Here is a 16,179-nt window from a genome sequence, read left to right as displayed (position 1 = left end):
GTAGAGCCCGGTCCCACTTACGGTGGTCGGCTGAAACGTACTTCGATAGCATGTCTGTAAGCGTGCGGTTCAGACGCTCAGTGAGGCCGTTCGTTTGTGGGTGGAAGGAGGTGGTAATTTTATGCTGTATTGAGCAGGCACACATGATGTCGTCAATGACTTTGGACAAGAACGTATGGCCACGGTCGGTGAGCATTTGACGCGGAGCACCATGCATCAAAATGATATCGTGGAGGAGGAAGTCCGCGACGTCACTAGCGCAACTGGTCGGAAGAGCGCGTGTTACGGCGTAGCGGGTCGCATAGTCCACAGCGACGGCAACCCACTTGTTTCCTGATTAGATTCCGGAAAGGGGCTGAGAAGGTTCAAGCCAACACGGTGGAAGGGCTCGGCCGGGATGTCGAGCGGCTGCAGGTAACCAGCGGGGAGCTGGGAAGGCTTCTTGCGTCGTTGGCAAAGTTCACAAGCGGCGACGTAACGCCGTACGGAACGGGCAAGGTCCGGCCAGAAAAAGCGGCGACGTACTCGGTCATAGGTTCGAGATACGCCGAGGTGTCCTGCCGTTGGTGCGTCGTGAAGCTCTTCTAGAACGGTTGAGCGGAGGTGTTTAGGTACTACAAGTAGGAACTCAGAGCCGTCCGGATGAAGGTTACGACGGTACAGAGTAGCGTCGCGGAGGACGAAGAGGCATAGAGTAGCATTGGCCGGAGAGTGTTACAAACGGTCGATGAGTGCTCTGATGTAGTCATCACGACGTTGCTCGTCGGCGAAATGAAGGAGCTGGGATACTGAGAAAACGCAAGCAGCATTGTCAGTATTGGAGGTGTCAGACTCGTCAACAGGGTAACGCGACAAGCTGTGAGCGTCTTGGTGCAGGCGGCCAGAATTGTAGATCACGGAATATGAAAATTCTTGTAGCCTCGAAGCCCACCGACCAAGCCGGCCTGTAGGATCTTTTAGCAATGAGAGCCAGCAGAGGGCATGATGGTCAGTGACTACGGAGAAAGGACGACCGTAAAGGTAAGGACGGAACTTCGCAACTGCCCAAACAACAGCAAGGCATTCCCTTTCAGTAATGGAATAGTTACGCTCCGATGGTGATAGGAGGCGGCTTGCGTAAGCAATAACGCGATCCTGGCCACGCTGACACTAGGCTAAGACGGCACCTACACCATGCCTACTGGCATCTGTACGCAATTCTGTAGGGGCATCAGGGTCGAAGTGGGCGAGAAGGGGTGGTGAGGTGAGAAGAGTGACGAGTCGAGAGAAGGCGGTGGCTTCTGAAGTACCCCACGAAAATAGTGCACGAAAACGGCTCTGTAGAGGTCTGAACACGAGACGCAAGAGCCTTTCTCGTGGCAACCTTGCGCCCGATAGGGTCGCCGAACAGTTCCCGTATAGCTTTTCTTCGAAAGTGTCCCAACTTGTTATCTCGTCGTCATGTGTTTGGTGCCGCACGCGTGGGCTGCCGCCGAGATAAAAGATGACATTGGCGAGCATAATCGTTGGGTCCCACCTGTTATTAGCACTGGAGTGTTCATATAGTTTGATCCAGTCGTCAACGTCCTGTCCCTCCAGGCCAGAGAACACACCAGGGTCGCGATGTAGGGCAACCGTGACGATAGGAGTAGTGGGACGACCCCAAGCCGTTGCAGAGGCGGTCTCGTCACCGGGGGCATGGTGACAAGCTCGATGTACCGACCACTTCGGAGTTCCGTGGCGAGGACGGGGATCGCTAACCTCCACCAGAATGTTACGTGTGGAAGGACACAGACGAAAGAGGCTATTTACAGGCTATTTACACTGGAGCCAGACAGCCAGGCCCACACTCGCTCGCACCAAGAGCACAGACAAACTTCATCGTCTTTCTCGCGGCGACTCGTCCCTTGAGCATCTTTCGATGATATCGTAATAATATAGTGTACAAATACTGTGAATTTTGAATTGTTCACAAGAAAGTTAGCAATTACAGAACCGTGTATGGAAAATGTAAATGTTAAGCAGTTAATTCTGGAGGATCTCGTTTCTTGAAAACGTTACACAGCTTTTCAGAACAATGGTTATTTCGCAGGATATGCGAAAACAATTTCAATGCTCTAACTTATCTAACTCTGTATAAGATGCCAACGCTACTGCAGTTTGCACACCTTCAGCTCATGTGCTGCACTGTAATGGGAATTCGCGTGGTTGTATGCCCGAAATTTTGTCTTGAGAACATATTTAGTGCGCGTTTGTTTATTATGTACGATATCGCAGTCTACCTGAGCACTGGTGAGCAGTTTGAATGGCCATAAGCTATCGTTTGAACTGTGTCCGCAGTCGTATACTGCGCCAACAATAGAGCCCACATCCGTAGTGTAACGTGAAAACAACATGGCTACGCACGTAGCAATAAAATTGGGATTGAGAGCCCTTCCACTACGTGACGATGGAAGCCGGCGAAACTGTCACTATGGTGGGTGTCCTATAGTCAATATTGCTGTAGTGAAATTATATATATATATATATATATAGGGGTGATACGCTTAGGAAGCAGCTTGCGCCTTGAATTCCCGTTGAAACCCTCGTGACATTGACAAAAAGTCACAGGCCTGCGCGGCAAACCCAGCACAGTCACAGCGTAAGCTGGCGGAGCGGCTCAAGAGTAGCTCTCATTTGGGCACCACGCACAACAAGGTCTTAGCGGCAGTCTGTTCGCCTCGTTTTCACGAGAATGATCTGAACTGTCTGCCTGGCGTCGACGGCGAGCTGCGGCTTGTAATGCTCTCGGCACAGCAGTCTGCTGAGCCCGATCAAGCCTTACAACTGCAACTTACATGTCGGGCACGTCGCGTTTGTAGGCACATTAACGAGATTGCACCACCATACTGGCGCAGGCTCGGCAGCTCGGGAGCCCTGTTGATTGCGCGCCTCATCTGAATCGCATATCGTCGTCTGCGCCTGCGCGCGCTGCGTTTGCATGCACCTTACCTAGATGGCGTCACCATATTGGCGGGGGCTCGGGTGCGACTGTTTTCACAACAAATTCGTGCAGGGGCAGGCCCTCGCCTTGATAACGTATCATCATTTTCTTTTTTCCCCTCTCTGTTTGGCGGCGCGGTCAGTTGTACCCCGGTGCCACGGCGGAAGCCGCGGTCGTTGGCATGTTGCGGAGCTCAGTGCTGCAACACCCCAAATAAAAAAAATACTGCTCCAGTCAGGTAGGCTGCTCTCTCCCTGAGAGTGAGATTATAGTTGGATAATGAAAATAGTGATGCGTCTATTTAGGAATACCATCGATCCCTTAGCAGCAGCCACAGTTGTGCCTAGTGGGATACGTGAAGTGCGCGAGTGCCTTGATCGTAGTGGGCAAGTGCCAGAAGTGAGCAACACGTAAGCAAGCGACAGCCATCGTGGGAGACGTGGAAGATAATGACCAAGGTGCGGGAGTAGCGGCCGGTCAAGTTTCTGGCCCAAGGCCGCTCCAGGCTCCCACCTGGGATCGACACAAGCAACTTCTTCCTATAGCCCGCGGTTGGCGAACGTCGGAAGGGCGTCCGACCCAGGCGGCCCAGCGTCTCCCGCGCCGTGCCCGAGCTCTGGCTGGTGAACCCCGCAAGGGCGTCTAGCCGTTACCCGTCTCCACTATGCCTGTCTTCACAGCAGTGTCGATCATGGCTGCCTGATGATAAGGTGCCGACCGACATGGAAGAAATGAAGCCTTTGTACCGGTAGCAGAGGTGAAGCCCTTGGACTTGGTGTCTAGTGACCAGACCTCTACCGTACTAGGGCTACCTATCCATGTTCCCAACGTAGCAGTGGAACTTGCGGAACTTCCTCCTGCATTATTGGATCACTGGTGTTTGCCTGGGGACGACCTGTATTTTCTTCGACGGCTTCTGGTCTCGCAACCGCTACTCCACTTCGTGCTCCGCCTCTCTCGCTGCTTCTAGTTCATCCCACAGCTCCAGTGCGAACCATAAAACTGTAGGCCCCTTCTGACTTTTTATGATTTCTTTCTAGACATAATTCTCTTTTGTTTTTGTGATTAGTTTGCTGAGTTTCGTTTTCTCTTTACGCTGTATTCTCTTTAATGAGTGGCTTGTTGTGGTAACGAACTGCTTCGTCATTTCATGCGGTGAGGCTGTGCCTCAGTAGCGAGTAATTTATTGAAAGAACCTCATCACCAAATGGCGTCCGCGACAGGAGAAGGCTGGTTGTTTTACTGCAAGTATTCCTAAATATAGGACCTCACTGTAACGAGATGAAACCGTTTGCTCGTGGTTGCCCGAACTTACAGTAATGGCGACGCGTCTGGGAGAGCTTGTTGCGTTGGGCGAGCGCATTGGCCTGCAGGGCGCGAAATTAGGTGCCTGGGTTGATGAACAAAGCGCTCAATTGAACAACTACCAGTCCAGCGTGTTCTCCGCTCCAATGTCGGCAGCATTGGAACGCCGCCAAACAGAGAGGAAAAAAAGAAAATGGTGATACGTCATTGAGGCGAGGCCCCACCCCTGCCCGGATTTGTTGTGAAAACAGTCGCAGCCCGGAGGCTCGGGTCGTCTGCCCCTGCGCACGTGCCTTATAGGGCATTTCAGCTGGCCGATAGCAAGCGCTTGCGTGGCTCATTGGTAGAGTATCTGGCTCCCACGCAGCGGGCGCGGGTTCGATCCCGGCGTGAAACGCGTACTTTTCTCGCATTTCCGGCGATAGTGGTTACGCGCGGCATCATCGCGAACCGAAACTGCTATTGGAATGAGCCCATAACAGCTGACGCTTTAAAGCACAGTGATGTTTGGGCCGCTCCCTTGGCGGACATTTTCCATTTGGCCCCCCAAGCACCTATAGAGGTGGGGACCCCTTCGGGTTGAGGACAACACCCCTTTCCAAGCGTTGAGGTCCCATAATGGCCGAGCACTAGCCCGGGAGCGCGATTGTACCTATTTTACCGGTAGGTACCCGGCGGCAGCACTTGCCTCCCCCAACCGCGGCGGATGCTCTTCAGCAACGCCGTCTGTGGTAGGACACGAGGCGCCCATAGACAAGCCTGAAATCTCTATTGGGCCCTCTTTCGAGATTTCTCCACTTCTCCAGTAACCATTTACAAGAAAACGGGAAATAATTCGATGATATGGTCTTCATACAGACACCTCTTTCCCACAAAGAATTGGCTGTGAAAAAAACAGCTTATGAAGGTTTGAATATTGGTCGGTATGATTTGGCGTAGACAGGATAGTTGTTATGAACATTTCTGCTGAAGGTAGTGGTAGTACACTGAATAAACAAAAAGTATAGATTAGAAGGCAAATTTCATTCCACTTCCAGAGTTTTAATTCATCCCAATAATTATTGTGTTTGATGGTCTGTGCGTGTCAAGTGACATTGCTTCTTGATGCCTGCTTCGTGCTGACATCATTAATATGCTGCGTAAACCACCTGTGTATTTCCCTGCTTCTTCCGTTTAGGCAAATTATAATTTATCACAAGAAACCTTGAAAATGATTTCCGTAAACTTCCTGATGAGATCAGAGAGTGGCATGCACCCCAGGCTTTCTTCAATATGTGTTCAAGAGCCTCGGATGTGGCGAATGTTACATACATACTCAGGCTGAGCAACTTCTTGGTATCATCTGCATTATTATTTGCGAACATGAATTTGTCTAAATTGGAGATACAGTCAATAAAAACATGTCAAGCGATATAGCTGACAATTCATACACATACATTCTTATATAAATAAAGATATAGGACCAATTGCAAGAATTGTTGAGGTGACGCCATTCTTGCAGTGGAATAAAATCTGTCTTTTCATCTTAATCTGGAATCCCTGATAATTCAGACTACTAAATACCTCCAAAGGGGTCGCAACGTGAATTGTGTATGTTGCATTTATTCTGCATTTCATCTATTTATTCAGTTTACATGAAGGATAATGCACTCCAATTCCGTTGTGTTAGATGAGTCCATTACAGAGTTTTAAATGTATTACAGCTGTGTACTGACACACGGGGGACAGCTTGCAATAACTACAGCTTGTAAACATATAATTGTAGCTTCCATATTTTATGTACCTACTAGTGCTCAGGCGTCAGCAACAACAATCGTTAGGGTACACTAGTTTCTTCTATTCTGGAGTATGCATCCTCCACGAGATGCATACCTGTGTCACAGGTTTGCATTGTTGCATTGTACAGTCAATGCACTGTTGCAACGACTGTAAATGCATGGTGCCTCTTTACCGCACCCGTATACAACAAAGTTAGAGAATCATTATTGAACGGTAAACATATTGAACAATCAAATGGGTTTTAGTGTTTTCAACGAATTTAACAGTTTTTTCCATGCACTATGCTGTTTTTTATTCTAAGGTGGGCATATCTCCCCAAAGTTTGACTACAGGATGTCATTTGCATGAAAGAGTGCATTTGTGTGCATGGCACCTCGTCAGCAACGTTCTGCTCCGCAGAATGTGAAGAGTTTTCTTTTGCGTCGGTCACTATCTCGGAAACTGCTCCTTTTGGCGTTGAAATGCAACAATAATGCAATGCACATTTGATGTTGTAACAAAAAGAATCGAGCTCACTGATGGCCTTATCCTCCTCACTTGATTGATGCCTTAAATTACACTTAAACTGTGTGATTGACATCACAAGCATCAATGTGGCGTGTAATCGTGTGTAGGGGGGCAGTACATTAATTATTTTAGCAGCTTTTTGGATAACTTGAAGAAGTATTATAGAATGCTGTTTGTTTCTTTCAATCATTGCTGCCAAACATCACTTTTGATTGTTGAAACAACTATGTTGTTGTTTCCTAGCTTTCCTGCCAACCAATATATTGTGAAGGCAACTCTGTTAAAAAAACACCTAATGGTTTGCCAGCAACTGAGGTCCATTGAAACCATTATATTTTAAGCTTGCACCAGTACATGATACTCCTGAATGAATGCTCACCCAGTTGAACTGTCCATAACATTTTATTTTGAATAAATTAAGATTGCAGCTTTGAATAGCACCTGAACTCAAACTTGTTTGACAAAAGAGCAATTTTGTTGTTGAAGTAAGACAGGGGTTCAAACGGACGACAGAAGCTTAAATTCGTCAATAGTGGCACGAATATAAAGAGTGCCCAACTTTTCGCAATCTTCACCCAGTTTCATGCATTTCCAGCGCTTTAAAGAAATAGGGAAAAATATGAGAAGCGGAAATACGCAAGGGCAGGTACAAGCTGGTCTTCAACTGTTTGTTATACATGGAAAAAATGCGGGTATGTATATATGCATTCACTGATCATGCACCAACAGACGGCGGAACGTGAATTGTAGCACACGCTTGAAGCCGCTTATCGAAGATGCATGGTATACAGGTTCTGATGCACGCAATCGCGTTCTTTATTGACAGATCAATAGCAGCTGTGCTGACGCATTTATCGTTTTTTTAAACAACCTTCAAGAATCAGATGGAACTCTTTGTACTTGTACCTGCAAGAATATGTGTGGTGTTAAATATTGGTGTGCAGTCGTATCTGTTACAATGGTCCACTAAGTGACCACATCGCCCTAATGCACGCAGTGCTCTGTCAATCTGCCATTAGCGCAACGACCACTATCTTCAATGTAGCATTTGCCACATGAGAGGGGGAAGTAGTAAACGACCCCAGTACTACACGCCACGAAAGGGGTAGCGTGCTTCTTTCACGCTGAATCTGGTTGCCCTCGTGGAAGTGTGGTGTCCGGGTGCTGTTTTCAGCGCCAGAAAACCTGGCTCGCATGTGCCGAGCAGTGAATGACCGTGGGCACAGAGGTCAACATGCACGAAGTAGTACACTACCCCTTTCGTTGCGTGTAGTACTGGGGTATTTTACTACATCCCCTGTCATGTGGCAAATGCTACATCAGCCTGACCGGTTGTTGCGTTAACGACAGATTGATAGAGCATTGTGTGCGAGTCGTGGTACTAGCGGGATCCGGTCACTTAGCGGACCATTCTAAACGATGCCACTGCACACCAAAAGTTAAGCACACGTGTTCTGGGTAGGTACAACGATGAGCTTTTTGTATTTAAAAAGGGAGACGATAAATGTGTCAGTACAGGTTCTATTGCTCCATCAATAAAATAACGAGGTTACGTGCATCAGAACCTGTCTACCGCGCATTTTTCATAAGTGGCTTCAAGCATGCACTACAATTCATGTTCCACAGTCTGTTGGCGCATGAACAGTGAATGTATATATTGTAAGCGCTATTGACGTACTTCATCATTTTCATTTGTACATATCCATCATCAAGCCTGTTCTTCCGCTTCTTCGCGCATGAGCAGGGGCGTTTGTTTTTTGGAATAAAGCGCTAGACAGCTTGCTCGGTCTCAGTCTTATAATATATACCCGCATCTTTGCGTGTACTACAACCAGTTGAAAACCAGTGTTCTACCTCCACTTGCGTCTTTCCTCTTCTCTTATTTGTTTCCTATTTTTAAGGCACTGGAAATGCATGATATGTTGGTTTTCCAGCTAGCCCAGCTGTCCCCATTAAGTATAGCGCCTATAGCGCCCATTTTTTTCATAGCGCGTTCTTTGTTATTGTATGGTCATACCCAGTTTAATTTTGATGCCTTACTCATTTTATTTAGCGAATATCTTTTTTTTCTTTGTCCTTCGAAAAATGTGTACTCATAATCTGCCTTCGTTTTACATTTCCACTAATCTTAACGAAACACATGTTAATATGGAGTTTATTTTTCTTAATTCTTTATTGCTTGTTTTCGAAATGTCCAAACAGTTTATTTTAATTCCTATTTGGATTTCTGGGAAGACTAGGTCTACTGGTTTGAATGCTTGCTTTCATGTGTAGATCCCTTTCTGTTCTGGTCACCCCTACCCCTTGAAAAAACTGACGGTAGTGCCCCAACCCGCTCCATTGCAATCACTGCTAAACACTGCCTTCCAAACTTTATTTTACCACTTCAGCTTCTCCTGACCTACGTGTACCAGTATCTGCCCCAATGACTGTAGGAGTGAGAAAGATCTGCATACACAAAAATGCTACCAAAGAAAAAAAAGTTGCTACACTGATGACAAGTGCCTTTGACGCAATGTCGGCTACAGCAACAACCCTTTTTCCAACAATGCTGATCCATGTTCATGTTTTTCTAAAACTTAAGTTACCGCTTTGTTGAGCTCTGTTATTATCGTTTTTGCCGCTTTCTAATGATGGAACTTTATCAATGCTATTTGTTTCTCCTAACATCAGCAAGTTTATCCTTGAAGGCATCTGGGATCAAGAACAGCATTCACCAGGAAAGAGTGCAAGGCGGGCGGTTAACAAAATAAAATTGTTCCTGTCATCTAAAGAATTTGACAGCTGAATTTTTGCACCTATTTGTATATATTATAGGCAATTCATTCAGATCACAAAGTGGAAAATGTGTTACCTTTTATGTCACTGTTTTGGCCGGACAATTTTCTCAATAGCAACCTGCTGCTTTTAGCTGCCTTCATAACATTTGCTTTAAGGGATATGTACTATCGAAGACAAAAGAGCCAAGGACGCACAAGCGTCGACCGAATTGCATCGCTGCGCCATCAGCCGGGTTCAGCCACGCAATCACCTGCGTTGAAGAGCACTGGATAAACTTTCCGAACGCAGATGTTTGCCTGGCTGATCCCGGCAGATAGTGCAGCGACAAAAGTTGGTTGACCTTTGTGCGTCCTAGGCACTCCTATAGCCCCGCTAGTAAATTCTTCAAACATTGAATGTGATCTGTAAAGCGTAATACGGGAAACACCTGTACTTTAACGGTTGGACCGTATAGTACAGGTGCAGCACACATCATCTTCCATTTTCTGTTCAGAGTAAGCACCTGTATTTTAACGGTTGGACCGTATAGTAAAGATTCAGCACAAAGCGTTTTCCGTTTTCTGTTTACAGGAAGCACTTGTATTTCCAGGGTTGAAACGATACTGATTCAGCGCACAGATTCTTCCGTTTTCTGAACATGGGAAGCACCAGTATTTCAACGGTTGAACCGTATAGTACAGATTCAGAATACAGAGCCTTCCGTTTTCTGAATACGGAAAGCACCTGTATATTATTGGTAGAACCATATAGTACAGATTCTGCATAAAATGTCCTCCGTTTTCTAAATACGAAAGCACTCATATTTTGTATTACGGTCTCTGATATACGGCTGTCCGTTCTACGGAAATCACTGTTCTTTACCTACGGAAAAGTGTTCGGTAGCAAGTTACCAGCAGAGTTTGCCGTAAACCACAATGTACAGTTCGTTGTTTCACTGCAGAATTCTGAGGAGAAAACACCTGGATACCAGCGTGTTTGCAGGGGTAGTGCAGATGGGGGTATCCATAAGCCGATTATTTCTATCAATGTTGCGCTGTGTATGACCTTTTTGCAAGAAAACAACAGCAGCACCAACCAGCTAGCAAACCCCGCAGTGCCCGGAAAGGTTTGGCTAGGAAGCTTCGCTTTAATAGTACCATTCTGCACGTGCCAGCACTGTAAAGCTTTACCCCCGACCGCTGAGGATGCGATTGCGACTTCCGTAGACGTGTTTTAAGGCTCTAATAAAGCTCCTGGGAATTGGTAATAGCCTAAAAGTTTTTTTTGAGTGAATGAACGCGTTGAGTGCAATCTGACCAGGGTTATCTGGGGGATATGCAATTTTCATGGCAGCCTGTATTATCATGTAGCCATGACTTGAACAATGTGATTGTCTACTCCTGACATCATTGGTATAGTCGTATTGTGTGCGGTCGTGCCCCATCGAGTTCTAACGCATTTCTTTTATCTCTCTTTTCATCGCTAATACAGTGCGTTGAAAATGACGACAAACACGTGAATAAGGTTCAGTTTCACATGCCAAAGTCCACATTTTCAGGTCAAAGAAAAAAAATGCAGTGCATACAAAAGACACAGATTTGAAATTCATTGTACCCAACAAAGCTTTATTTTATGCCATATCACGTGGCTATGACGATTATGAACAAACAACTGGCTGTTCTATTCCTTAAAGTGTTCTTTTTCTTTTTTCATCACATTTTAGTTATCCCGTTGTAGCTATTCACTGGCAGTGTTCTTAGCCCTTGTTCAACTTCTTGTGGACAGCGTGGGCGATGGCACCCTGAACGACTCCACGAATGATGATTGGCAGGAAGTACTCGGAGCCATCCTCACTCAAGACCTCGCCATTGTTAGACGCAACCCGAAGAGCGTTGATCAACTGTTCTTGCGCCTCGTCAGTTAAAGCAACATTTTTGCCCTGCAGGATCCGTCCCACTGTCTCCAGTGTCTTTCCTGCTTTCTCAAGTGCATCTTCTTCAGCCTCTGGACAAATAAGGAGCGAGAAAATGGTACAAGTGCACAAAACAGAGAATAAGCGAATGTAGCAATAATTATTGGCAATCGAAGACAAAACTCTTTACGCCACCTACGATGCTGCTATGTTTCACAGAATGAGAAGGCTTGGTAGTTACATGATAAATACATGTTTAGTCCAAGTAACTAGGCATATATAAGAACAATCTTGATTTCCAACGCATAAGACAAGGGGAAAGACATCAAAACAAATTGGGTTATTGGATGTTGGGACAAAACATTGGTTGCCATAATTCTGCAGATGCTCTGCCGTAATACATTTTCGCAACGTGCCAATTTGAAATGGTGATGCTTCTGTAATTTCGAAGTACGTATATCACAACTGCGCTGTCCTACAAACATTCAATACATATTATGCGTAATTTGGGTAAATGCGCAGATCATTGAGGGAAAGCGGATAACTTGTGTTGCGGCATAAATGTGTTTCACATAAGAAATTCATTCTCTGAAGCCGTACGCAGAACCAGTATACAATGGAATCAGAAATTTTGAAAGCGCAGTGACATGGCACAATATTGTATGCTTACGTTTGGGAAGAACAGGATTACCCAAGGCCACCTGCGGGGCTCTACAAAAGAAAAAAAGTGGTGGCCCAGATAAGTATAATATTCGGGCGTCGAATAATCTTGTCGTTAATTATATTATGTCTACTCAAATACTCACAGTGTTGCCCCATCTTCGTTGCATATGAAAAAAACAACAAAAATAATTTAATACAACACTTGTTATTTGGAAATCCATATTAAACTCATTTAAACCATTCTTGTAGTAATGTCAAATGATACATATATATGGTGCATATCCGCAGCCAGGGAGTGTCAGTGAAAAATAACATATTTTTTATATAGGCCTTATTTCCCCAAGGGCACAAAATGTAACAAAGGTTCTTTGAAATTTCTCAAAACGTAATCAGTCGCGTCGCATTCGGGATGGGTCACACAATAAACACCGTGAATAAGTGGACAATATAAATAAAACATGCTTGGAAATACCACCACGTTTGGCATGTGTGGTTTCACAGCCTATTGTGTATTGATTAAACGTCAACTGGATGTTTATTTGAATGTGCTCATAATTGATAGCTAACAATGAAACCGAGTACCCATGAAGTCACTGAAATTTAACGTCGGAAATTTTATAAATGTATGAAACATGCATAATTTTATGCCAATGTGCTCCAGGCTTCATTAGGAGCAAGTCAAGGTGACAGAATGACTTTATCTGCATTTTATGACGAGTGCCCACAATTACAGGTTGATTTCGCATCTAATTATTGTGCACTCAATAATGATGCCTTTCTTCATAAGAAATAATTTAATCATGGGGGCGAATTACTTGTACAGTTAAATTATTGGTTGCAAGCATTACTAGAAAGAAAAAAAAATTCTTTTTTGACTTCTCACCTGCCGTCAAACACTGTAGTGCTTTTCTCCAAAGCGATCTTCAGTAACGATAGATTTCATTCAGAAGTAAAATAAAGGTACTTCAGGCAAGTGGAACGTTCGATTTGCCCTAAGCTTTATTTTTATGGTCTGTTCTTTGCCACAACTGAATAAAAATGGCAAAAACAAGTCACGTCCACAAGTGTTTACACCGTGACTGAAGGGGTGATACTTTGCGAGAGCCTAGCGTTTTCTATATTATCTTAACTCGCTGTTACAAGTTTAGATATGGAAGAATGGCATGTTATTCAAAAGGAAATCATTGCAACGTAAAATAGAAAAGGATTATTTTGCTTATAACATGACAGGCGTTAGTGCAAGTAGAATGTTTTGGCTTTCCCATGTGACATTTTTGTTTTGGAGAACTTAAGGGAAGGTTCATTTGCCTGCACCTACCAAGCTCCTAATGTGTCCGAGGTTGCTTAAATTGCCATCGTAACGTAGCACTTCACGGTCATAGTACTGCTAGTTGAACGAGCATTTATTACACGTAACGCGTCGAATTAAGACATCCTCCAAACTCACAGGCTACGGTGACGAGGGATAGCAAGGTGAGCCACAAGCAAGTCTTCATGGTGCAAGGACCTGCATATGAGTGTCATACAACACAAAATGGAAATAATTGCAATACAGAAAAATAGCGGGGAGCTTTCAATTGTGAAAAATAAATCAACGGCGTGCTTGAAAAGTGGGGCGACACATCCTGCTTTGGAGAATTATTGTTTCGGTGACCCAACTCCTCTGCCAAGCGAGTCAAAAGAAATCTGTGACGTGTGTAAACTTCGACATCAAACAGAATGTGAATATCTGTAACAAAACTGTTTTAGCTGTTTCAAAGCAGGTGCCTGGATCTTCTGAAGTGACATGTACATTGGTTTGTGAACACGAAGAACCTGAAAGATTTGTCATTGTGCTACGGGGCTACGCCTAAAGGAAGCTCTTTGGTGTGCCTCTGATGTGCACACTTTCCTATTCCCCCCGTGCTGGGTGTCATACTGATACCTTCCTCCTCGCTAACGCTTCAACCTTTCCTGCCTCTTTCTTACTTATTAATGCATTCATTCTATATGTATCCGCTGCTAAGCCACAGACAAATCTTTTCCTTGAGCATTTTTACCTAATACTCCAGAGTCATTAGATAGCTTGGACGTGTCAAGCGTTATTGAACATTCTGAACCACACGTGAAAGATTCCGTCATCGCGTAAAATACCGACATCGTACGGACGACAAATTGATCTCTAATATCTCAAAACGAAAGTTGGCACTTACCGGTTTCGTCTCCTGTCTGGTGGTCGGCTGGCAATTTGTTGCTTCGCGAGAATTCGACTTTTCTTATATACTCTACGAACAAAGATACCACTTCAGCCAACACAATGCAATCTCTGGGGTTTTCCTATCTCCATGGGTCGCTCACTGGAGTAATGGGATGCTCGTCTAGCATGCAGGAAAAATGTTATCGCGATGTCGGTGAGGCAATGAAGAGCAATAGGCCAGAAACAGAGTTGTGACGAAAGCAAAAAATAATGACCTTAATTCCTGCAAGCTTAGGCTGTGCAGGAATTGCTCACCCTAACTCTAAGTTAAGAGAAACATCGATGCAAAGGAGTTCGTAATTGAATGTTAATGTAATCAAAAATAAATAAATATATCGTTATTTGTTTCCCTATTTCGATTATGAATATATTTGGTCTCTTATAATAAGGAACCATTGGAAATGATAGTTTCGTTTTCTTCATTTCTATTACTGTGCTGCAGTTGAATCGTGTCATAAAGCACGCTCCAATATTTGACGCTTCTCGTCCAGCTTTTAAGTGCTATTAGTTTATTTCCACTGCATACTTTCTTTAGGTGCTTAGCCTTATTCAAAACGAGGCTGAAGCGGCTATAACTGTATGCATAAATTTTAGAACTACAAAAATAAATTTCTCTGTGCACGGATATTGTGAATCAAGAAAAGGTTTTGACTGAGAAACACTACAAAACTGACCAGTGAATAATAATAATAATAATAATAATAATAATAATAATAATAATAATAATAATAATAATAATAATAAACACGCTTGTATATGTGACTTGAGATTTCGCTTATAAATATATCGGTTGTTTCAGCGAACAGTTCAAAAATGTTTAAAGGTTGCCTCTGGCAGATATCACAATTCAAGCTCATGAGCTGGTCTACTCTAAGAGGCGGAAATTGCGTGCAAGAAAATTGAAATGCATAATAGAATAAACAACAAAAGTTCTCTAATTAAGTTTTTAACTAATTATCTTATGGCCTAATTGCAATTTTGAAATTCTCGCCGTGGAGGTCACAAGTCAATTCCACTTGGAACGAATTCTGATGATGACACCAGTTTACAGATAATAATTCCCGAACTTTTCAGAGAAATGCTTTGGCGTTCCAGTTACTTTTGCGCTTCAATGCATAAAACGACCGACGTTTTCTTACCTTGCACCACGTCCTCCTTTTCACCCTGCCCCACAGCTGTGTGAAATCCACTTTTTTTCTAACTGAAAAGAAGATTGAATGCAATATGTTGTTTAACGCTGTGATGTTTATTTTGTCTAAGACAAAACTAGAAAACTAGTGAGCAGTTGTTTTCCTCGCGTAAAAGAATAAACGTCGAGCCCAGTGCGGTGCTCTTGCTGTTCTCCATTTAGCGTTTACCAGTGCAGTTGCGGCCGTGCTCCTGAGAAACGAGCTGAGCTATGGACCAGAGCCTGATGCCTGGTTATGTGAAAGGCCACATCGCAAATCCGGCATATTTGAATATTTTATACAGCAAGAGGAACACCTGGGTACGTTCCACGACTCAGATGTGCCGTATAGAAGAGCCGAGGTGAGGCTGCGGCACCGCATAGTAAGACCCCCCTCCCTTTTTTTTCGGCTGGCGTTCGTATTGAAGATTGTAGTGCCACTTGCTCTGAGCGACCTTCCCGAAGAAGCAGTTTGTATCTAGGTCGCCTGCTTTCTTTTGGTGTCAAATTAAACGGAAACTATTTCATTTACCGACGTGGTGGGGCCAAGTCCTCCCGCTTCAGACAAAATTCTTAACAAAGTCATGCACCCCTTCCCGTTAAGCATTGCATGTCTCTTAGCTCACGTTAGCCAAGCGGTTAAAAGAAAAAAAGCAAAGGATTTAAAATCGCGATGCCAGATACGTTTTTAGGACCTACGGTGCTCCATTGTCACACCTCAATGCAGCTGAATGCACCTGGCCTATAATTTCTCGCGACGTTGTTAGAGCAATGCAAATGCAAAAATTGTTATCAAGTTTTGCATTTAATATATCTAAAAAATAAGGACATCGAAATTCTGTAAACGGGACATATACAGGAGCCTAACAGCAACAAATGCTATATTT

The 16,179-nt window shown here is 44.4% G+C and overlaps 1 protein-coding gene across 1 annotated transcript; it reads right to left on the bottom strand.

The window, feature by feature from the left end:
• Positions 1–11,042: 11,042 nt before the first annotated feature.
• Positions 11,043–14,132, bottom strand: LOC119441688 (uncharacterized). Its single transcript, XM_049661533.1, has 4 exons — positions 14,081–14,132; positions 13,321–13,395; positions 11,896–11,934; positions 11,043–11,317 (listed from the first exon to the last, which is right to left on the bottom strand). The coding sequence occupies exons 2-4, from the start codon at positions 13,382–13,384 to the stop codon at positions 11,070–11,072; spliced, it is 351 nt and encodes a 116-aa protein (XP_049517490.1). The 5' UTR covers positions 13,385–13,395; positions 14,081–14,132; the 3' UTR covers positions 11,043–11,069.
• Positions 14,133–16,179: the final 2,047 nt, after the last annotated feature.

This window comes from Dermacentor silvarum, chromosome 2 (genome assembly GCF_013339745.2).
Source record: "Dermacentor silvarum isolate Dsil-2018 chromosome 2, BIME_Dsil_1.4, whole genome shotgun sequence".
NCBI classification, from domain to species: Eukaryota; Metazoa; Arthropoda; class Arachnida; order Ixodida; family Ixodidae; genus Dermacentor; species Dermacentor silvarum.
Note: the sequence above shows the minus strand (reverse complement) of the source record. Positions and strands in the feature narration are given on the sequence as shown.

What these genes read in the sequence shown, in the direction of transcription:
- LOC119441688 (XM_049661533.1), bottom strand. Translation starts at nt 13,384, where the DNA reads ATGAAGACTTGCTTGTGGCTCACCTTGCTATCCCTCGTCACCGTAGCC. An exon ending in AGCCTGTGAGTTTGGAGGAT is followed by an intron (nt 11,935 to 13,320) that starts GTCTTAATTCGA and finishes TCTTTTGTAGAG; the next exon opens with CCCCGCAGGTGGCCTTGGGT. An exon ending in TAATCCTGTTCTTCCCAAAC is followed by an intron (nt 11,318 to 11,895) that starts GTAAGCATACAA and finishes TTATTTGTCCAG; the next exon opens with AGGCTGAAGAAGATGCACTT.